At 48.8% G+C, this 22,838-nt stretch overlaps 1 protein-coding gene across 4 annotated transcripts in view; it reads left to right on the top strand.

Annotated features, from left to right (window-relative positions):
- The window catches only part of NCLN (nicalin), a 41,176-nt gene that overhangs the window by 12,994 nt on the left and 5,344 nt on the right, over nucleotides 1-22,838 (top strand). For 2 of the 4 annotated variants that reach the window (XM_027853245.1, XM_027853243.1), the window contains exons 3-12: nucleotides 989-1,133; nucleotides 2,279-2,373; nucleotides 5,288-5,368; nucleotides 5,488-5,591; nucleotides 7,145-7,233; nucleotides 7,438-7,577; nucleotides 7,910-8,088; nucleotides 21,219-21,306; nucleotides 21,412-21,450; nucleotides 21,555-21,718. In XM_027853245.1, coding sequence (XP_027709046.1) covers nucleotides 989-1,133; nucleotides 2,279-2,373; nucleotides 5,288-5,368; nucleotides 5,488-5,591; nucleotides 7,145-7,233; nucleotides 7,438-7,577; nucleotides 7,910-8,088; nucleotides 21,219-21,306; nucleotides 21,412-21,450; nucleotides 21,555-21,718 — 1,124 coding nt within the window. The remainder of the gene's footprint in view (nucleotides 1-988; nucleotides 1,134-2,278; nucleotides 2,374-5,287; nucleotides 5,369-5,487; nucleotides 5,592-7,144; nucleotides 7,234-7,437; nucleotides 7,578-7,909; nucleotides 8,089-21,218; nucleotides 21,307-21,411; nucleotides 21,451-21,554; nucleotides 21,719-22,838) is intronic. The other 2 variants (XM_027853246.1, XM_027853244.1) reach the window with 1 other exon arrangement.

The raw sequence follows: 22,838 nt of genomic DNA on the forward strand, positions 1-22,838 counted from the left end.
GTACGACCTTGGGTAAGTCACTTAACCTCTGTTTGCCTCAGTTTCCTCCTCTGTAAAATGGGGATAATAATAGCACCTGCCTCCTGAGGTTGTAGGGAGGATCAAATGGCCTGTGAAACACTTTGCAAACATTCAGTCAGTCTATAAATGTTGGTTCTTGTCATTATTAATTATTGTTATTGTTAATAGTAATAATGCCTCAATCCTGTATGGATGTAGTCACACCCTAATCTCACTGACCCCACACATGATCAGGGTCTCTTTTTTCCCAGTCCTAACCTCCCCATGAGGTTGTGACTTTCTCAGGAGGCCCTGGGTGTTTAGGTTTTGCCAAGAGCAGTGTGGGTGTGACCTCATCTCTAGGGACATTCCTCTTCCCTTTGGGCTCCTGGTCCGGTGGCTTATGAGGCTGGCAGGGACACCTCTCCCTGTGTTTGCATTCATTAGGGATTCTTGTTCAGGAAGGGCCTGGGGGCACCGACGATGACAGTATTTATGTCTGCGTAATCCTCTTGGGTTAGACTGAGTTCCTGGAGAGCTGTGCTGTTTCTTACCTTTCTTTGTATTCCCAGCACTAGCACAGAACCTGGCACGTAGTAGGTACTTAATAATTACTTGTCGACTTGTTAGAAAGCATTTTATTCCTTGTGTCTTCACAGCTCCCCAGTGAGGTTGTGTACATGTACCTATTTTACAGATGAACAAATTGAGGCCCAGAGATCAGAAGTTGGCCCTGGTCACACGGCTGGTAAATGGTGAGGACCGGAGACTGGAGGCTCGGTCTTCTGACTCTGGGATGCAGGGCCCCGGCCCTCCTAGTCACGGTGTCTGACCCCTTTACTTCGTCAGCACTACTTCCCATCCACCCTTTCCTCCCGTCCCCCCTGCAGTCTGGAGCCCAACTTTTAGCCCACCTCTGTCATTCGTCGGAGTTGGACGCCGTCTGATGGGGTCCATTCTGAGCCCAAGCTCTCTCTTCTTCCATTAGCAATTCATGGAGATCGAGCCTGAGATGCTGGCCATGGAGACCATCGTCCCCGTCTACTTTGCAGTGGAGGATGAGGCCTTGCTTTCCATCTATGAGCAGACACAGGCTGCCTCTGCCTCCCAGGGCTCAGCATCTGCAGCTGAAGGTAGGGGCTGGCGGTGGGCAGCCACTTCAGCGTTCCTGGTGTCTCTGTCAAGGGCACTTGGGGCTGGGGCTTGGCTGGGGGTGGTCACTCTCCCTTCAGTTCCCGTGGAAAGCTTTCATTCAGGGGATAATTGGACATGTTCTCATCCCATTTCTTCCCTCCTTCTGTGACTCAGCAATGGATCAGCATTTCATCTCACTCCTGGAAAACAAACAAGCATTTTAATTTATTTTTCATTATTAATTTTATTGAACATTACTAAAAAAGCTACATCCATTTATTTTATTCATTTAAAAATTTTCAGTTTTATTGGTGGCTTTTGTTTTTTTACCACGCTTCCCACATGCACTCTTTGAACTTCCTGGTTAAGCCCAGCCACCCAAGCTGGTGACTGCCTCTGACGGGCCCTGCCCCTTCCCACCTCCAAGAGCAGGTGAGGGGAATTTCCTGCTTTGCGTGCCCTTGGGCCAGGCTTTTCGCCTCCAAGGTCCTCAGTTTTTCCTGGACGCCCCCAGGGCCCTTCCAGCTCTCCTGGATCATCCTTTCATCCTCATTTCTTTTCCTGGCTCCAAATTGCTCATCAGGCCCCTTGTGTTCAGCAGGTTTTGATGGTATTGCAGTCATTGTGGACATGGTTTTCCTGGTTCTGCTCGTTCCCCTCCCTGCCATCAGCGCATTTGTTGTCTCTTATGACACTCCCATATCACCATATTCCATTACATTCCTAGACCGCTTTGTTCAGCAGTTCCAGTCAATGGGCCCCTTTTGGCTGCCCCCAAACATGCGGAGGCAGCATTTTTAAATAAGTCTCTCTTTCTGGTGTCTCCCATCTCTATCTAATTAAATGGTAAGAGTTGTTGTAGGAGGACAGTGTCATTTTTGTACTGGAACTATGTGCCGAGGCCATTCACTAGCTCTTGGCCATAGAGGACACTCGCTGTGGCCTCGGGGGATGGGGGAGGTGAGGATGGCGCTTGCCACATCTCCAGAGGGATGGGCTCTCTCAAAGTGTTTGGAGAAGAGGCTCCTAGGGAGAGAGGGTGAGGAAGGCCTCCTCCCCTCACCCTATCAGTGGGGCTGGTTCTGCTTTGAAAAACCTCGACTGGAGGAGTGGGGCCTGAGCGCCGTGCCTGTTGTCTCTACAGTTCTGCTGCACACAGCCACTGCCAATGGCTTCCAGATGGTTACGAGTGGGGCCCAGAGCAAAGCTGTGAGCGACTGGCTCATCACCAGTGTGGAGGTGAGTGCCTTGAGACCAGAGCTCCCAGCCAGCCCCGACGAACTGGAGACCTTCCCTTAGTCCTTGTTGAATTTACAGAGGAACAAAAGTAGAAATACAGAAAACTTCCTTTTTTAAAAATATATTTTATGGATTTAATATTGCCTAAATTTCCTGGTGTATTTCTGCCTTCAGTGGAAGCCATCCCTTAGAAGGAAGAAGAGAAAAAAATCATTACACTGAAATTACATAGAATACATACAATCAGTACATCCGGAAATATCTGGCATGATATGCAGTGTCCCCCACCCCCATGTCCCACCTCTTCAGAGGAGTAGGGGAGGCCTGCAGACAACGTTCAGTCATTTGCATGCGGTATCCATCGACAACTGCCAAAGGAACTTCCCCTTGCCAACCATCAACTTTGGGGCCCACCCTGCCCTCGTTGGCAGTGGTATATGCTCAGTAAATGCATAGTGTGATAGGATGAAGCTGAATCTGATAGATTAATGCCTGTGTTCACGGAGGCTGCAGTAGACTTGGATCCACTGTGTTCTTCCTTAAGAACCTAATGCTCCTCTCCCCCTTTGGTGGCTCCTATCCATGCCTTAGCCTAGTGTGAAGATGAGTCTGGGTTTTTGAAGGCTCTTGAAGTGGAGGGGATGTGCTGGCAGGGGCTACCCCACTGGAAGGGCCTTCAGTGCAGGCCTGATGACAGACCCCCAAGTTAGAGAGGCTCAGGAAAAAGATGCAGGAACAGCGTTTTGCTTTCTGCCTGGGGGAGTTGGGCAGAACTGCTATTGAAGAGACTGGGCTGCCTTGTTCATACTGGGAGTCTGTTGCAGGGCTTTGCAGTGGGCACTGCTCCAGGGGCCTGTGGCAGCGCCTCTGCTGACTGAGGCTTTCTGTTCCTGTGCCCCTGGATAGAGAGTCCCAAGAGTGGGTTTCCAATCCCCGCTCTGGGACCTTAGGCTAGACTTCACCTCTCCAGCCTGGACGTTCAGAGTTCTTCACCTGGGGTCCAGGAGCAGGCTCTTTGATATTTTGATCCCCAGGCCCCCGAGGGTCTTTCACGAAGGTCTCTTGCTGCTCTAAAGTTTGGACCCCGTGATGCTCCCCCAACAGCAGACTCTGTTTCAGGGAGTTTTGGCTGGAGCCCTTCTGCTTGCTCCCCTGCCAGTTTGCCTGGAGGTGGCATCTATGCCCAGGTGCGTGCGGGTCTTCCTGCCCCTCTCTCCACACCAGGGATGTTTGGCTTCATCTTCTTTCTGCTCCTTAGCCACAGGGACTGCCTGTCTCTGGTGGCCAGATGGTTTGGGACTAGCAGCTTCAGAGGGACTGACCTGTGGTGGAGAGAGTGGACGTGAGGAAGACTTGGGTGTGCGCCCCACCTTGGGCAGATCCCTGTGTAGCTGAGCAGGTGGCGATGCCGAGCTCACGGCGTTGTTGTGAAATTCAAGTGAGAACCACCAGCCTGGAAGCCCTGTATTCATGTCAGCTGTTGTTTACTAGTAGCTAATAGAAATGTCCACAAATAATTGAGTGCCTTCCTTATAGGAAGGCCTGGGGGGAGCTGCAGTGAGGCTGAGGTGAACAGGCTACATCTCCTGCCCTCCCAGAGCTTTCCTTCAGTTGGGAAGGTGTGGTGGGTCCATCCGCTATGGGAAGTCAGGCGGTGGGCAGTGTTTCCTGTGGATGGTGCAGACTCAAAATGCTGAGAGAGTTCCTGAGGAGGGAGTGCTGCTTTGCCTTTCTGGGCATCAGGGAAGGCCTCCTGGGAGAGGTGATGCCTGATCAGAGGAAAGGATTCTGGGCTGGTCAGTTCTGGGACAGTGGGGTCATTGTGCTTAGAGCTTTCTTGTGGGTGGGTAGTAGATAAGGTTGGAAAGGCAGGCAGGGTCAGGTGGGGAGGGCCCCGAGTGCCCACTATCATCCTGTTGTGCTGGCATCAACCCAGCTCAGCCTCGACGTCCCTGGCTTGGTCACTTTATGCCGACCTCCACGAGCCTGGGAGCTCTTTGAGAGCAGGGCTGGCTTTTGCCATTCTGTGTCCCCGGCACTCAGCCCAATCAGTGCTTGGGAACACAGTGAATACTTGTTGACTGGTTAATGTGTGCGATCTTCCTTGATCCTCGCAGTGACCTTATGGGGTTATGGTTGGAGCAGAATCACCATTTTACAAGTGAGGAAACTGAGGCCTCACATAGGTTAAGCCCAAAGTCACAAAGTAAGTGGCAGAGCTGAGACTCGAACCCAGGCCTTTTGGACTGTAAGTCTGGGGTTTATTCCAGCTGCCCCAGGCTGCTGTTAGGGACTGAGACTTTTGTATGAGAGAGTGATGGGATCTGGGTAAGCCAGTGTAGGAGGGCCCCAGCAGGGCTTTGGCCAAGCCTTGGTGTGCCTGTTTCCCTCCCTAAGAAGTCGGGAATCATCCTTTGCAGTTAGGTGGTACCATAGTGCATGGGGCACTGGACCTGGCCTCAGGGAGACCCGGATTCAAATCCAGCCTCAGGTGCTTACTAGCTGTGTGACCCTGGGCAAGTCACTTAACCTCTGCCTCATTTTCCTCAACTGTTAAATGAGGGGATCAAATGAGAGAATATTTGTAAAGTGCTTAGCACAGAGCCTGGTACACAGTAGGTACTAAGTAAAATGCTGGGGCATGAGGAGGGTGGACGGAGGTGGGGCACAACTTGAACTGCTCAGAGTTTGGAGTACAAGACTGGTGGCCAGGCACGTGGACTGTGGGGGGTGTGTGTGTGTCTGTGCCTGTGTGCCTGTGTGTGTCTGTATGTGTGTGTGTGTGTGCGCGTGCCTGTGTGTATCTGTGTGTGTGTGTGTGGTGGCACGTTCTTTTTCCAGGTGGTGACTGCCCCCTCTTGGAACCTTTCCCCCCAGCCAGCCCTTGCACTGCTGACCGTGGTTTTCTTCACAGGGCCGGCTGACAGGACTGGGCGGAGAAGACCTTCCCACCATTGTCATCGTGGCCCACTATGACTCCTTTGGGGTGGCCCCGGTACGTAATCTCCCCCCACTGTCCCCTCTCGGGTTTCCTTTGCCTTCAGGAGGGCCGGGGTGGGCGGGCAGAGCTCTTGGTGACTTCAGCCAAACCCTAAGGCAGCTGCTGTGTTCTAGTGGCTTTCTCATGGAGCAGACTCCAATGGTAGTGGGATTTCTGTGCTCCTGGAGCTGGCCAGACTCTTCTCGAGGCTGTACACCTACAAACGCACCCACGCGGGGTAAGTGGGCCTGAGGCCTTCTCTGAGGGGGGACGGGGGCTCGGCACTATCTGCCGCCCGTGAGTCCCGGGGACTTAGAGCTGGCGGAATGCTGCAGTGGGGCCCAGCCAGGGTGACTCAGGATCCCCCTTTGCCCTCCTGTCCTACCCCCTTTCTGTGGTTTTGCCCTTCTCCTCTCCTCCCCTTTCCTCCTCCTGTCTCCTGCTCTTCTCTGCCCCCTTTTCCCTGTCTTCACACTATCAAGGCCAGCTGGATGCCCCCACGATCCTGATCCTAGCTCTTTTTTGCTGTGGGGTCCCCTCTCTCCATACCCAGACTTAGAATCATGCATTCTCAGTGCTGGAAGGGACCTTTAAGCTCAACTAGTGCAAGCGTGCACCCTGTGTAGTGGTCTCCATGGCAACCTCCTTGACAGGTGGTCGGTGTCTGCTTGAATGCTTCCTGAAACTTCCCTCCTTGCAGGAGCGTCTTTGTTAGCGGTGCTTCCTAGGCTTGAGCTGGAATGGCCCTCCCTATATTTTCTCCTCCTGTTTGTGCTAGCTCTGTTCTTTGGGGTTCCATATTGATTGATCATTGGGGTCACAGCATCCATCTATTACAGATGAGGGAATTGAGGCCCAGAGAAAGTGAGGAACTTGCCCCCAAGGTCACATAGGGAGTCAGTGACAGCTGGGATTGAACCCGGATCCTTCCCAGATACTTCAGATTTAGTATGTTCTTTCCATTCTGCCAGGCTGCTTGTGTTCTCCCCGAAGTAGGCTCTTTTCAGACTTTACTCATGAATTTCCTGCCTTACTCCATCAGCATGTGATTCCTGAGTTAGAGTGCTGTCCTAATGCCTAGAGTTGACATGTATATGATATGGAAGCTATGAGAGTCCTTAGAACATAGAATATCAGAACTGGAGGACCCTTAGAACCCATAATGTCAGAGCTGGAAGGGCTGTTAGAACCCAGAATATCAGAGCTGAGAGGAACCTTAGAACACAGGATGTCAGAGCTGGGAAGGGCCTTAGAACAGGGAATGTCAGAGCTGGGAGGGCCCTCAGACTGTTTTTGGTTTTGTTTCCTTGGCACGGAGCCTTCCTCACGAGCTTTCTCAGTGTTTGTTGAATTGAATTGGTGAAAGAGGTACCAGTTTTCTTGTTCAAAGGCTAGCTATGCTGGGGCTCTCAGAGATCCCTATTTCCCCAGTAACATAAAAGGTCCCTCCATGTGTTTTCCACTTTCAAGGACTTTCCTGGTGTCTGAATCTTGGATAAACACTTTGGCACAAAATTCATAATAGTGGAAGAAACCCTTGAATTGGGAACCAGTCACTTTGGGTACCAGAACGAGGTTTTCTCTTAACTCATTTAATGACCTTCATCAAGTCATTTCCTCTCTGAATCTCAGTTTCTCCATCTGTAAAATGAGGGGGTTGGATTAGATTACTTCTAAGATTCCTCTTAGTTGTGACATCCTGTGCTCTAAGGGTACCGTCATGCTGACATTGCATGTTCTAAGGGCCCTCCCAGCTCTGACAGTCTAATAGTTCTGTTTTCCACCTGGCAGGTACAACCTGCTGTTTTTTGCCTCTGGTGGGGGCAAATTTAACTATCAGGGCACCAAGAGGTGGTTAGAAGACAACCTGGATCACACAGGTGAGTCAGGGGCACTGCTGGGGTGGCCGAAGAAGGGGAAGGCTAGAGGAAGGGCTGGGCTGGGAGGAGAGGGACATCTGCCAGGCCGCAGCCTGGCAAACAGTGGCAAGCTGTCTTGGGAGAACTGGTTTCCGCCTGTTTGCCCCCTTGCTCAGGTGGGCCAGCTTGGCTTCTCCCTGTCACCTGTACCCCCCCACCTTTCAGACTCCAGCTTGCTGCAGGACAATGTGGCCTTTGTCCTCTGCCTCGACACCTTGGGCCGAGGGAATGGCCTGCACCTGCATGTGTCGAAGCCTCCCAAGGAGGGGACCCTGCAGTATGCTTTCCTTCGAGAGCTTGAGATGGTAACAGCCTGGGGGGGGTGCATGGAGGCGCAGCCAGGGGTGGGTAGGGCCCCACATCCCTCTTTTGTCCTGCTTGAGGGATGCCTGGTGGGTCGGAGCAGGGGCCGTCCCCGGGGTACCAGCAAAACCTGGGCTAGTGCTCTTCCCCTCCCCATCTCCCTTCTCAGAGCTGGCAGCTAGTGCTCCCACCTCCCGGGGAAGGCCAGAGCCTCTGCCTGAGCCAGGTGGCTCCTGCTGGCTGTCCAGGTAAAGGACCAGAGCTCTGCAGCTGTCTCTGGCCGCCATCTCCCCTCCCCCATCTCCAGCCAAGCAGCAGCCTGGTTTCTCTGCAGGTGGCTGCCAGTCAGTTCCCAGAGGTGAGCTTTTCTATGGTGCACAAGAAAATCAACCTGGCAGAGGACATGCTGGCCTGGGAGCATGAGCGCTTTGCCATCCGCCGGCTCCCGGCGTTCACAGTCTCCCACCTGGAGAGCCATCGAGACGGGCTTCGAAACAGCATCATGGATGTCCGGTAAGCAGCCTGGGGCTGGCTGTCCTCTTTCCTCCTTCCCTCTCCAAGCATTTCTTGGGGGCGGCTTCTCGTCTGCCCTCAGCCAGGCCCCAGGGAGCTGCCTTCTCCCTGTGGGTGGCTGTCTTCTCCCTTGAGCCTCTTAAAGAAGCAGGACCAGGCAGGGGTCAGGGTTAGGGGAGCTTCAAGGCCCAGGAATGTTCACCAAGGTCCTGCGGCTTGTACAGGTCAGAGGTGTGATTGGAGTTGAGGGGGCCTCAGCGGCCTTTCTGTCCAACCCGTGGCCAAGCCTCTGCTGGAAGCTCCTTGGATGGCCCCACTCGCTGCCCCAAGCCTAGGCACACTGGCACACTGAGGCCTTTCCTCCTTCCCTCCTTTCTTCCTTTCTTCCTTAGTCTTTCCTGAGGACCCTCAGTACACTTGAGGGCTTCAAACCCTTCTCCCCTGCCAGCATTCCAGGCCTGGGGGGGTCTCTGATTCAGTCCAGCAAATACCTGGTGGGCACGAAGGTGCTGTGCTCATCGTGGGGCACAGGATTGAAAAGGGATCTGCTCCCCAACCTTAGGGAGGTTCCATTCTAATGAGGATGGGGTGGGGCCGACTGGGTTTTGGGATAGTTGGGTACCACACAGACAGAAATAGTCCTTGGAGTCTTTCCTTGTGGTGGCATTGTGGCATGAGCTAGTGAAATGAGAAGCCAGGGCTTGGCCCAGGCAGGAAACAGAACAGCATGGGGCTGGCGTGGTCCTGGAGAGGGGCCATGGGGCAGGAGGAGAACTCCGAGCATGGGAGAGCACCGTGGCATGTAGAGGGGAAAGAGATGATTGGAATCCAGCCCCGTCTTGTGGAAAGGAAGAAGCTGAGGCCCCAGGGTGTTGGAGACTTGTTCCTTGTCACACAGGGGGTGGCACCTCTCCATCCCAATCAGAATCCTCCTCAGGACATTTTTGCAGCCGGCTAAGGAGTCATCCAGAGTGCACAGACACCCCCTGGGGCAAGGGGCAGTGTTGCCAAGAGCCTCCACTGGGCAGAGGAGGCCAGGGGCTCTTCAGTCTCAGACAGCTGGGTACTGCTGCAGCAGGGCTGGCAGAGAGGACTGGGGGCTAGGAAGCAAAGCCCAGCGTTGTCCTCTCCCAGGCTGCACTTGCCTGATGGGCCTCCCAGAGGAACACCTGGGGCTGGAGGAAGAGAGGTGGACAGTTTTGCAGGCCTCCTGCCGTTCTGCCTGGCAGCTCGGGGCCGAGCAGCGGGAGCAAATGAGGCTCGCTCCGGGGGGGAACAGGAGCCAAGGCGTGTCCAGCCAGCCCTGGTCTGGGCCTCGCTGCCTGGGGGCAACTTCTCAGGCTGGGGGCCTGGTCCAGTCACTGCACAGCCTCTTGATCTAGGGGAAGGAGTGTGGCCTCTGGGGCTGCAGTGCCCTCTGTGTGATTGGGCCCCAGTTATTCAAACCTCTCACACCTGCTTTCTCATCTCTAAAACCAGGCTTTATCCTCTCAGTCCTTATGTTACCTCACAGGTCGTTGGGTGGTCCTACAGATACTGGAGTTAGTATCATTACCACTGTGGTGCTTCAGCAGAGCCATCCCCACCTGGGTGTGAGTCTGCGACGGCACCCCTCCATGCCTTCTTAGCCTGTGCATGTCTCCCTCCTGTCTTCTGTAAATACACCAGGGACTCAGAGACCTCCCCGTGGCCTGGGCACCTGCCTCCCTTTCCTTTATCTTACAGTGTTTGCCCTCACGTTCTTCCTCACTCTTCCCAAGGACTGCTCACCTCTTTTTCAGTCTGTCCAGGTCCTTGATACTCGGGCATGTCACTACTGGCAGTTTGTCACACCTCCCACAGTGGGGTGTTTCATTCTCATCTTGCTTTTTATTTCCAATACTGAACCTGTGAAACAGAGAGGGCTTTTCTGCCCCATGCTTCCTCTCTTTCTCCCACAGATGTATGTCCAGTCTGTGCTGGTGCTGGGGCCTTGGGGACATAGAAGGGTGCGCTCTGTCTCATAGAGTTGGTAGTCTAATGAAGAAAGATGAGATGTGCAGAAATAAGTGGGATCTGGGATCCTTGGCCTCCTGTGCATCTTCCACAAGGAGTGCATCCGTCCAGTGAGCTGAGGGCCTTCTCTGGACGTCTTGACGTTGTGTGGCTCCTGGAGGGGTGGGTGCCCTGGATGTCCCTTACTTCTGCTATATGACCAGCCCACCTCCCTTTCTGGGTCATCCGTCTCTGTGACGCCCCTGATGCTGTTGTTCTGGTGACCAAACACATCTCCAACACCTTTTGATGAACCCAAAGCTTCTAATTCTCTAGATTCTCATGATTTTTCATGACACAGTCATACAGTGATATTAGAAGAACAGTGATGTTTAAAACACAGGCTTTTGTTTCAAAGAAAACCACGGGGTCCTTAAATGCAGGGGACATGTCCCCAAAGACAGCTTTCCTTTTGGGCCATCTTGTCCATTCCCAGGGTCTTTCTGCTCCAGCTGCACATATAGTCTGGCAGCAGGAATTCAGCACCCTCTTGGGGTTTCCTGTGTAGATGGTTCAGCCAAACACTTTTGAGCGAGTCTTGCTCTTTAGGGAGAATCTGCCACGATTGAGGGCAAACACAGGAGCATCTGAAGGCTGTCACCGTTGCTAGGGAACCCCTCCTACCCCCAGTTTGGACTCTGATGGACACCCTCCAGGACAGTAGCAAACGCTTTTGGGGAGCACACTCAGTCCCTTTGCTTTGTGCCTCGGCTCTTGAGCAGAGGGGTCTATCCGGCTTGTTAATGCCTTTTCAGGTTTGATTTTGACATGTTTATAGGAGGTGCCTTGTTGGGGGAGAACTTGCCAAGCAGTGTTTTGCTCTTAAGAACTACATTTTTTTTAAGTCACCAAACAGTAACCACCAAACCAGAGGAAGAACGTGAGGGCAAACACTGTAAGATAAAGCAAAGGGACGTAGGTGCCCAGGCCACGGGGAGGTCTCTGAGTCCCTGGTGTATTTACAGAAGACGGGAGGGAGACGTGCACAGGCTAAGAAAGCATGGAGGGGCGCCATCGCAGTTGTGTGACCATAAAGACCTGTGAAGCTGTAGAAAAGGGACTGGAAATCGGCACCTTCTCTGTAATGCAGAGCCTCACAGAGAGTTGCTTGGGGCACTGCGACTCACCCAGGATCGCACAGTTAGTATGGCCCAGGGTCAGAACTTGGACCCAGGTCTTTCTGGCTTGCATGCCACCTCTCTTCTCCCTACACCGTGCTGCGTCTGGCAGTGAAAAGGCTGCTGTGGATTTATTTTCATGAAAGTTTTGAAGAGGTGGGAAGGTAGGCATATGGGGGAAAGTAGTTACTTGTATTTTCTTAGCCAGCCTTTTGTGGTAATAAGCTCTGTGGCTCCCCCCACCTCCCACCCCCAAGTGCTTGGTTTCTTTCCTTCTTTCGGCTCTGTCCCCTCCAGCACATGTCCCACACCTGGTCTCTTCGCTGCTCTTTCCAACTGCTGCTTCATGCAGTACTTAGGCATTGGGATGTTAGGATTCAGATGTGTCTGAGCTTCACTGTGTGGGAAACTGGTGGGAAAAAGTAGTTGTAGAAATATTCACAGGTCTTTTCCATTTCTTACCTTTTCTTTATCCTTCCAGTTTTATCTTTAAGTATCTCCTCAGCCTATCTGGTCTTCCTTTAGACGTGTTTTTCTCTACATTGCTTCTGGATACGTTTTATGAGGAGAAATATTGCTCGTGTTCTTCCACTGTTATCCTCTGTAAGATTTCACAAATGAGTTTATGTTGTAAACCAGCCTTGGCCATGGCTACCATCTTCCTCTGATTGGCAAAGAGAGGGAACGTTTGTTTGGCTGAGGTGGTGCCTGGGTGCTTATTGCTTTTAAATCGTTAGTGCACATCTGTTCTTTTATTTCCCATTTTTCGGTATTAGTAGCTTGTTCAAATAGGTCAGGTTGGAGTCACCTCATTTGCTTGTCTTCTTGTTTTTATTCTTCACATTTGGTGTGTGATCTTTGCTCTCACTAGTTGGTCAAGACCACTGATTTGGAAATGACTCCCACTTTAGAATCTTAATGTTTCCTGTCCTTTGTTTTTATTTCAAAGATTTGTTCATTTTGAGAGCTAGACATTCCTTACAGAACTATTTCAGTTGTAATATAGTTTTTAATTAAAAAAAAATTTAAATACAATTTTATTAGTATCTTTTGTTTTTACATCACCTGCATTTCTCACTGTGTCCTTCCCCCCACTCTCTTCCAGGGAGCCATCCTTTTTAATAAAGAGTAGAAAAAGGAATAAGGGAAAAATGAGCTATGTACAGCTAGCTAACATATGTCAGAAGACCAATTTTGTATGCCATATTTCACACCCGTGATCCTGTACATCTATGAAGAAGCAGGAGTTGGGGGTGGGGGGACGTCTCACATCTCTTCTTTGGGGTCAGGCTTGGTCAGTTTCATTTTTTTGTGCTGTTATTTGGTGTTTGTCCTGTCCAGTGCCACCTGCCTTCCTACTTAGAGAAAACATTCGTGACAAGTAGGGCTCTCTGTGTTGTTTATGAGCCTTTGGCATCTTTGGTTTCTTACTCCTGAAACAGGTTTTCCAACATCTTTCACTGTTTCTCACCCCCTCCACCTTTACATTGAAGTCACTGAGTATAGGGGAAAGAGCACTGGTTCTGCAATCAGAGACCTTCAGTTCAAATCCTGTCTCAGAGACCCTCTTTATGATCTTAGGAAGATCGTTTAACCTTCTTGGGCCTCAGTTTCCTCATCTGTAAAAAAAGGGGGTTGGAGTTGATGGCTTCTGAGGGCCCTTGCAGTTCTGGAACTGTGTTCCTGCGAACATCGGAGCGTGTGTTGATTTTATTCAGAGGGTCTTAGAGTTTCTGTGCTGCCTCGTCCTCTGCCTTGGTTGTTGGCATGTCACTGGGGGCTAATTATCTTCATATCATCTTTTTGCTGAGGACTGATATTGTGAGTACTGATTACCAAGATCAGATAACCAGCCATCCCTCGAAATGAGGTTTCTTTTGCCTTTGGCTGCAAGATATCACCCAGCCTGTCTGGCTCCTTTATCTGCAGCCCCCAGTTAGCTGCTGCATCCTTCTGACTTCTGGTTTCACTCATAGGGAACCTGTCAAGGCTGTGATAGGATTTAGTTCTTCTCGTAACCGTAGGTCAGCTATTTAGCATGCCGGTAGCCTTGTGAGTATTCGTAGATGGTTTAAAAACTGATTCTTAGCACTCTGTCCTCAGTCTCTGCTGGACCGAAAACGGGCTTCCTGGGACCCAGAGTCATTTTCTTTGTTCCATGGGGTGTGCTGACCGTCTCATCATCCCTCCATGACTGACCTGCTGGTAATGAGCCTCTCTGTACTTTGGCTGGTTCTTGGAAAGCAGACAAGCTATTGCTGGGAGCTTTCTCTAAGCATTTCTAGCCAGATAGAACTTGCCTTCAGGAATCCAGGGTAACCTCCACTCCGTGTGAGGCCTGTAGCAGTCCAATAGATTAGTGCATGGAGCTGGGCTTTGTGGAGCAGGCCTGAAGTCTGTGCTGCTGGGGAGGCTGAGGCTGGTGGGAGTTCTGTGTTGTAGGAGGGCTAAAAAGCTCTGCACTAGTGGGATGAGTCCTGAAAGACCACCAACCGAGCTGCCTAAGGAACTGACTTGGGTCGGAAATGGGGCAGGTTAGAGCTTCCATGCTGATCATTGAGATCTGGCCTGGGAGTGGCTGCTGGGTGAGAAAGGGAGACCTAGTCTCAAAGGAAAAGAAAATGAATGTGGAGTACACAAGAAGAATAAAAGGGACGGTGATGGACTTGTGACTTCATCGGTGTGGGGATGTCTTAGGTGAGGAAATTTCCTCTCCCCATGTAGGTCAGTGCCTCCTTTGCAATTTATGCAGCTAAAAGTGGTCACATTATTTGGATATGTGTGTCATATTTACATTGGTCTGGAATCAGTGAACGTGTTTGCATAATTACACCTTCAAATAGTGTGAATTCGAGTACATGCAATCATTCCAAGGTGCTCATTATCTTTGCTGTGTTCATAGAGAGTTACATAGAATACTGAGAGGTGCTTTCATGACTTACCCTGGATCACACAGCCAGCGTAGACTTGAACCTTGCTTCTGAGGTCCTGTGGAATCAGATGAGAAAGAGATCTGGGTAGGCTTTTTGGTGGCACTTGACACCCTCTAATCTTAGCAGAAGTTAGGTTGCACAAATGACCAGCAGTGGGTTTCCCCCTCTGTCCTGGGAGGGGGGTGGAGGAGATAACCTCTGAGTCTCCTTCCAGGCCGAGGTCTAGGCTCCTGCCTGTGGAGCATTGACGTCCCTGGAGGCTTGCCGGAGGACAGCTGTCACACCTTGCTCCTATCCCCAGGCTGTGGCAGCCCACCCACGTGTCCTGCTGTCTCTGCTGGAAAACTGTGATAGAAACAAGCTGTGCTCCTACGCTTAGCCAGAGACATGTGGGCACACGGGAAGGGGTCCTGGCATGGGTGTCCCCGGTCTGTCCAGTGATCTTATTTGGCATTGTCCCCTGTGCGTCCACCCTTCCCTTCTTGGAACGGCTGCTGGCAAACCCTCCGATTTCTTGCTAGGACATGTATAAGATAGAAGGGTTTAGTAAAGTGCATGTCTCTGTGTGTGGGTGGAGAGGTCAGAGGCAAGGCAGGATCTTCATTTTAGGATTAGAGGGGACCCTAGAGGCCAATCTAGTCCATGTTGTGTTCATCCCCGCCCCTCCCCCTGGTTAGAAACCAAGGCCCAGAGAGATGAAGTGATTTGCCCAGAGTCATAAAGGTAGTGACAAGATAGGACTTCCTCAAACTACAAAGCTACCATTGAATGGAATTAAATAATATTTTTCCTGAGTTTTGAGCTTGTTGAAAGGCATGATGGGATTCTGGGGCAGAAGCCCCTCTCCTATGGGGAGACTTAGTTACCCCCTTGCAAATGATATGGATCCTTCACCTGGGTAGGAGGCTGGTTTAGTTGGGTAGCTGGGGCAGGTGTATTGGGTTTAATTGTGCCTGGCAGTGTATCAAGCTGGCCCAGTCTTGCAGGTATGGAAGACCAGTGGTGACTGAATATCTGCATGTGCAAGTGATGTCATTCTGTCTTGTATTCTCCAGCAGATTGCCCTCCTTCCCCCAACCCCACTGTCTCACTTACTTTCAGTTTCTCCAGGAATCTCCTGTCCTCAAAAGCCCTTACTTGTTCCATCATCCCCTTTAGCTATTGTCTTTTATCTCTCCTCTAATACAAGCCCCTTACAAAGATCTGGAAAACGTATCAGACCAGGTCCTCATTGGGAAATCCAAGGGGAAAAAAATCCCATTATGTCGTATTTCCAGCCCAGGTCAGTATAGGAAGATAGTTCTCTGTGGATACTAGGAGCACGATCTAGTTGGGTTGCAGCACCTGCGATGTGTTCCAGCATATGAGAACTGAAGGGGCCCGAGACTGTACACCAGGGTGAGCAAAGGTCCTGGACCTCTATGGAGGACCCTGATCTTGTGCAGGTGCCACCAGTGTGGACTGAGGAAGCTTAGGGGAGTGTGAGAGGTGGTTGCTGACCCTACGCTATGCACTGAGCTGGGAACAAGCTTTGAAGCAAACTACTATGTGACCAGCCCAAGAAGTGGAGAGGGGTCTCAGTTTCAGCCTCCAACCCAGTCTGATGCCTACGGTGGAGTAACTGGGGCAGAATCTCAGACCAACTCTGAACCAACCGAGCTTCCCTAGCTGATTTTGACAATAGTCTACTGGAATTTCCAACCAGATTTATACACGTAGGAATGTTGTGCAGACCCAAACCCAGGTCAGGAACTTGCAGAGCTCAGACCAGAGGTCAGTGAGCACACTTTGTCTTGGATCAGAACCGCTTTGGGAACATTGACAGCTTGCAGGTCCCCAACCTAAGCTGTCCCTGAGACCTTGGGCTAACATAATGATAAGTGCCCCTCAAGAAAGCAGCAGAAGGACCCAAGAGGATGAAAATTCTGTTCAGCCATTTTCCCCGCAAGTGAGCAGAGCCCAGCCCTAAAATAAAGTGCAGGGTCAGGAAGGAAGCTGGAAGAATGAGCAAACTGGGAAAAAATGGCACCATGAAGCGCTGTGGATAGGTGACAGGGAAGCTCAAGACACAAATCCTGAGGAATAAAGCGTCTATAAACAAAGCCTCAGAGGAAACAGCCTGGACACAAGTCCAACCATGATTTCTGGAACAGATGAAGCAAGAGTTTAAAAAAAGGGCTAAAGGTAATTTTAGAAACCAAGTGAGAGCACTAGAGGGAAAAATAGGGGGAAAAAACAAGAGCTAAGGAAGAAAGATTTGAAAAGAGAATCAGTAACTTGGAACAAGATACAAAACCTTACCCTAGAAAAAAACTCCCTGAAAATTAGAATGGACCAAATAGAAGCCAGTGACTCCATGAGACAGGAAATAACAAACTCAAATGACTGAACAACTAGAAGAAAATGTAAGGTATCTCATAGCAAGAACAACTGACTGGAAAACAGGAGAGATAATTTAAGACTCCTTGTAGTTCTTTAAAGTCATGGCCAAAAAAAAGAGTAGAGACATTGTATTTTAAGAAATTATAAAAGATAATGTTGTTTATAAGAAACACTTGAAACAAGGGACAGCTAGATGGTGCAGTGGATAGAGCACTGGCCCTGGAGTCAGGAGGACCTGAGTTCTGATCAGACCTCAGACACATAATACTCACTAGCTGTGTGACCCTGGGCAAATCACTGAACCCTGGGGGAAAAAAAAAAAAAAAAACACTTGAAACAGAAAGAGTTAAAGTGAAGGGCCAGAGCAGAATCTAATATGCTTCAGTTGAGTTAAAAAAGTTAGTGATAGCAATTAGGATCTTTGGCAAAGCAAAAGCAAAACTAGACCTAATTAAAAGAGATAGTAGTCACTTAACCCTAATTGTCCTACCCCAAAAAGAGGGAGGGCAGCTAGCTGTCACAGGGGTTTGAGCACCGGCCTTGAGTCAGGAGGATCAGAGTTCAAATTTGGCCTGAGATACTTAATAGCTGTGTGACCCTGGGCAAGTCATTTAACCCTGATTGCCTCAATAAAAAAAAAAAAAAAAGAGGGCAACTAAGTTTTGCTAAAAGGTGCCATAGACAGTGAAGTAACATCAAAAAATTTTACAGCAGTTTTTCTCTGATAAAAACCTTATTTTTCAAATATATACTGACTATAGAGGGGAATCAATTTTTAAAAAATATGATTCTCCAGTTGATAAATGGTCAAAGGATTTGAACCGGTAGTTTTCAGAAGAAGAAATCAAAGCTATCCATAGCCATATGAAAAGCTCTAGATCACTGTTGATAAGAAAATTGCAAATTAACTCTGAGGTACCACCTTACACCTGTCAATAAAGACAACTGCTGGAAGGGATGGAGGAAAATAGGTACACTAAAACATGGTTGTTACAGTTGTAAACTGATCCAGTCTTTCTGGAGGACAATTTGGAAGTATGCCCAAAGTGCTATGAAATTGTGCATATCCTTTGAGCAATGCCACTACTAGACCTGTACCCCTATATGTGTATATATATATATATATATATATATATATATATGTATATATATCTGTATATATATAGCTGTTTTTGTGGTGGCAAAGAATTGGAAATCGAAGGGGTGCTCATCAATTGGGGAGTGGCTGAACAACTTGTGGCATATGATTGTGATGGAGTACTATAGTGCTATAAGAAATAACATGGGGAGTGGTTTCAGAAAAACACAGCAAGATTTCTATGAACTGATGCAAAGTGAAGTGAGATGAACCGAGAGATCATTGGGCTTAGTCAGCAATATTGTAATGATGATCAGCTGTGAAAGACTTGGCTACTTTGATCAATTCAGTATTTCAAGACAATTCCAGAGGACCCATGGTGAAAAAATACTATCCACTTCCAGAGAGAGAACCGATGAACCCTGAGTGCAAATTGAAGTATAACTTTTTTCACTTTATTTTTCTTGCTTTTTTTTTTTTTGGCAGTGTGGTTAATGTGGAAATGTTTTGCATAATTTCACACATATAATTGACATCACAATTGCTTGCTTTCTCAGCTGTGAGTTAGGGGTAGAAGGGAGGGAGAGAATTTGGTACTCAGAATTTTAAAAAAAATGTTAAAAAAATCTTTTTTAAAGAAAAAAAAAAGAAATTATGAAGAAAATTGGTCCTATTTCTTAAAACCAGTAGGCGAAGTGAAAATAGAATCTGCTGGTCATCTCCTGAAAGAAACTCCAGGATGAAGATTCCCAGGAATGGTATAGCCAAAATCCAGAGCTTCCAGGACACAGAAATAAATACTGCAAGCAGCCAGGAAGAAAAAAATCAAGTACTGAGGAGCCACAGTCAGGATCACACATGATTTAGTAGCCATCACTATGAAGCAGTAGAGAGCTTGGAATGGAATTTTCTAGAAAGCAAAAGATAATAGACTTAAAACCAGGAGTAATTTATCCAGCAAAACTGAGTATAATCCTACAGGAAGAAAAATAGACCCTTGATAAAATAGAGGACTTCCAAGTATTCTTTATTTAAAAGAAAAACAAACCCAGAACCGAGTAGAAATTTTGAAATACAAACACAAGAGGCCTAAAAAGGTTTAAGATGAATCACAGAGACTAAACAAAGATAACTTGTTTATATTCTAATTTAGGGAAATGATCCTTGTATCCACTCAGAATTCTGTCATCATCAGAAGTCATAGAGGGAGTATAATTAGATAGAGGACCTGGAAAGTGGTCTTGTTATGTTTTGATGATCTTAAAAGAAGAATGGAAAGGGAGGGGAAGAGGAAGAGAGTGGAAGGATGGGGAAAATGATCTTACGTGGTGGGGCTGCAGAAGGAGAAGTCTGTCTGTGCAAACAAGGAGGGAGTTATGAGGGGAGTGAGTAACACTTGAACTTCACTCTCATCTGATATGGTCAAAAGCGGGGAATACACACAGGATTGGATGCAGAGATGCATTTCACTCAATAGGGAAATAGGAAAGGGGAGAAGGGAAAAGGGTGGGGGAGATAAAATCTAGAGTAGAGTAAGGGAAAGATTAGTCTTAAGCAAAACAAACTCTTAAAGAAAAGCGTAAGAGAATAAGATAGAGGGAATTAGACCATTAGCAATATACTGTGAATGTGGGTGGGATAAACTCACCCATAAAACAGAAGAGGGCGGGGGAATGATTAGAAACCAGAATCCAACAATATGTTTGCAAGAGGTACAGGTGAAAGAAAGATGCACATTGTTAAAATATGGGACTGAAGCAGAAGGTAATGTATCTTACACAGCAGAATTTGTTAGGTTTCAGGTGAATTAAAAAAAAAACCAAACAGGGGTGGCAGTCATGATCTCAGACAAAACAACAGCAAAACAGACAAAAGATAAACAGGGAAGGTACATTTTGCTGAAAGTTACCATAGTCAATGAATTAATGCCAGTATCAAGCATATATGTACCAAATAAAGTAGAATCTGAATACTTAAAGCAAAAGTTAAATGAGATATAGGGACAAATGTGATAATGTGGGACCTCAGTTTGTCCCTGTCAGACCTAGATAAATTGAACAACAATAAAAAGAAATGGAGGATTGTGATGCAGTGAAGACCTAGTTGAGAATAATTTTTTCTGGTGGGGGAGGGGCTTCTTAGTGGCATTTCCTCACTACTCTGTAATATATTGCTTCAGAGCAAGGGTTCCTCACTTTTTTTTTAATGTCCTAGACCCTTATGTCAGTGAGTTTGGTGCAGCCCATGGACCCCTTCTCTGAATCTTGTTTTATTGTATAAAATAAAATACAAAGTATTACAAAGGAAACCAATTATACAGAAATAATGACTTGTCAAAAAAAATTAATCCCAGATAAGGAGTACATATTTTAAAAGTGTTTTCCTAGGAGCACTGAGAAGTCAGAGTGACTTAGCCTATGGTCACATAGCCAGGATACCTGATGCTAATTTTTCCTGAACTCAATCACAGATGGTAGAAATGATATTCAAGGGTGATAATTAGTATGGTTGAATGATAACGGACCAGAGGACAAGGGAATCGCAGACAGAGGACGACCGTGGTTGTAGATTCAAATCTGTGAAGGGATGACGAGGTCAGGGCAGGGCTTTGTGAGCTAGGAAAACTGGGAGGGATGAGGCCGCTGAAAGTTTCAGTGAGAAAAGGACCAGAAACAGTTTTTGGAGGAGTGGAGTGGAAGGAGAGAGAAGACAGGAGATACCATCAGTAAAAGGAATTTCAGATTTCAGATTCACGAAGGTGGCGCAGCTATGGGTTATGGGGAGATCAAGGATTGTGCTGGTGCCAGCTCATACTGGCTCATGAGGGCTGATTGTTCAATTTCTGGTGTGAGCATTTACATCTTGGAGATCAGCAAACATTACAGCCGGAACTCGGTTTATTGTTTTGTTGCTACTCTTAGATTTAAGGAGATGGGGGCAGCTAGGTGGCGCAGTGGATAAGAGCACCGGCCCTGAAGTCAGGAAGACCTGAGTTCAAATCCAGTCTCAGACCAAACACTTGACACTTACTAGCTATGTGACCCTGGGCAAGTCACTTAGCCCCAGTTGCCTAAAAAATAAAAAAAAATTTAAGGAGATGGAGAAGATGTTAATAATGCAGCATAGGCTATTTTTTGGGGGGAGATCCTGTTAAACATTTACCAACATAGGGGCTGAGGTGGGTTGAAGATGTTGGTGATGGCTACAGTGGCCTCTGCCAGTGACTGTGACCCTGGGCAGGACACTTCACCTCTGTCTGTTTCCTCATCTGTTAAATGGGGACCATGTGCAGCCCCTCCCTCCCAGGGTGGTTGTGAAGCTCAGAGAGGGAATGTTTGTAAAGCCCAAGGCCTGGCACATAGCAGGTGCTGTGTGAATGTCAGGTTGTGTCCGGGGTCCCTCCCAGCTCTAAATCTGACCCCACGATCCTCTCCCCGTCCCACCATTGTGGGATGGGGTGTGAGAGGAGGAGCCACGGCCCTGGAGAGGACGGCCAGGGGTGCAGTGACCTCTGGAGGGGAGAATGTGAAAAGAGATGTTCTCGTTTCTGGCCCCTGAGCTTTTCCTCCCTCTCCTCCTTTGAAGGTCACGGGTAGATTCCAAAACACTCACCCGCAACACCAGAATCATTGCAGAGGCCCTGACCCGAGTTATCTACAACCTGACTAAGAAGGTAAGAGAGCCCTGGCCCCTTTCCTGCCCCGGCCCCAGCCCTGGCCCTGGCCCTTGTCCCCTCCAGCCTCGGCACTCTGTGTTCCTCCTCCTCCTCTCTCTGCAGGGCACCCCTGCCGATCTCCAGGTCTTCACAGAACAGATGGTAAGGGACCTGGGGGCCTTTGCAGTGCCTGGCTTGGGTGGGAACCGAGGAGGGGAGGAGCCCAAATGAGTGCGCCGGGTCTCTGGCAACTGCGCTCTTCGCAGCAGATCCAGCAGGAGCAGATCGATTCCGTGATGGACTGGCTCACCAACCAGCCCCGCGCCGCCCAGCTCGTGGACAAAGACAGTACCTTCCTCAACACCTTAGAATATTACCTGAGCCGCTACCTGAAGGATGTCAGGCAGCACCACGTGAAGGCGGACAAGCGGTGAGGGAGGGTAGGGGCGATGGGCTGGGGCCACGGGCAAGTGGGGTCCTGGGTTGGCAGGACTGTGCCTAGTGGCTGCCCCGTTGTCTGCAAGCCGAGAGCCAGAGGAGAGCAGGTCCCTCAGATGGGCTGGTGGTGTTTCTTTTTTAAAATATTTAATGATTTTCTTTTTTGTTTTTTTTGTTTTACACATCACGTTCATTTCTGATTCTGTCCCTCCCCTTTCCCCTACCCAGCAAGCCATCCCTTGTAATAGAGATTTTAAAAAGGTGGGGGAACAGAAATTTAGCAGAACTAACCAATGCACCACCCTTGTCTGAGAGTATGTCCAGCATTCCACATCCAGAGTTCTCCCCACCTTTTCTCTCTCCCTTCCCCCAACCTGGCTAGTGTCTTGTGTCTTTGTCTAGGACACCCAAGGTCGAGGGAAAGAAAGACCTGTTCTCCTCCCTGCCCTTCCCCTCAGCCCCAGAGGACACAATGCTGTCCTCCAACTGTGATAATGGTGAAGATGCTGAGTTTTTTGGTGTCTGACTTCAGGATTGAGTCCATGCGTTTTGTCTGCAAACGGAAGTTTAATTCTTTGTTCTTTTCTCACTTTTACATTTTCCCCTCATGTTCCCCATTCACGTTTTTTTTTTGTCATCTTCATTTCATTTAATGCTTTGTCACTGGCTGACTGGACTTTTGAATTTATTTTTAAAGGATATGATAATTTCAGCACCTCCGTTCAAAAGCTGTCCTGCTTGTGTCTGACTCCTTCTGAGTTTTTCTCTGTTCTGTGCATTTAAAAAAAAATGCCTCATTGATGCTTTTTTCTCACCTCTTCCCCATCACCAGCCCCTTCTTCCCTTCCCCATTCTCCCTTCCTTCCTCCCCCCCGCAAAAAAACCAAATCCCTTGTAACAAGTATGATTAAGACAATCAAATCTACACATCAGCTGTGTCCTAAAATGTATGCCTCATTTTTTGCTTCTGGTCCAACACTTTCTGCCAAGAGGTGAAACTGTTTCTCAGTGGACCTTCTGCTCCTCTGCAGAAAAGCGATTGTCTTCTCTTTCTTTTTTCCTTCCCCCTCTCTCTCTCTTCCTCCTCTCTTTCCACTCTCCTTTTTCTCTTC

The sequence above is a fragment of the Vombatus ursinus genome, unplaced genomic scaffold (genome assembly GCF_900497805.2).
Source record: "Vombatus ursinus unplaced genomic scaffold, bare-nosed wombat genome assembly UNPS02009918.1, whole genome shotgun sequence".
Classification (NCBI taxonomy): Eukaryota; Metazoa; Chordata; class Mammalia; order Diprotodontia; family Vombatidae; genus Vombatus; species Vombatus ursinus.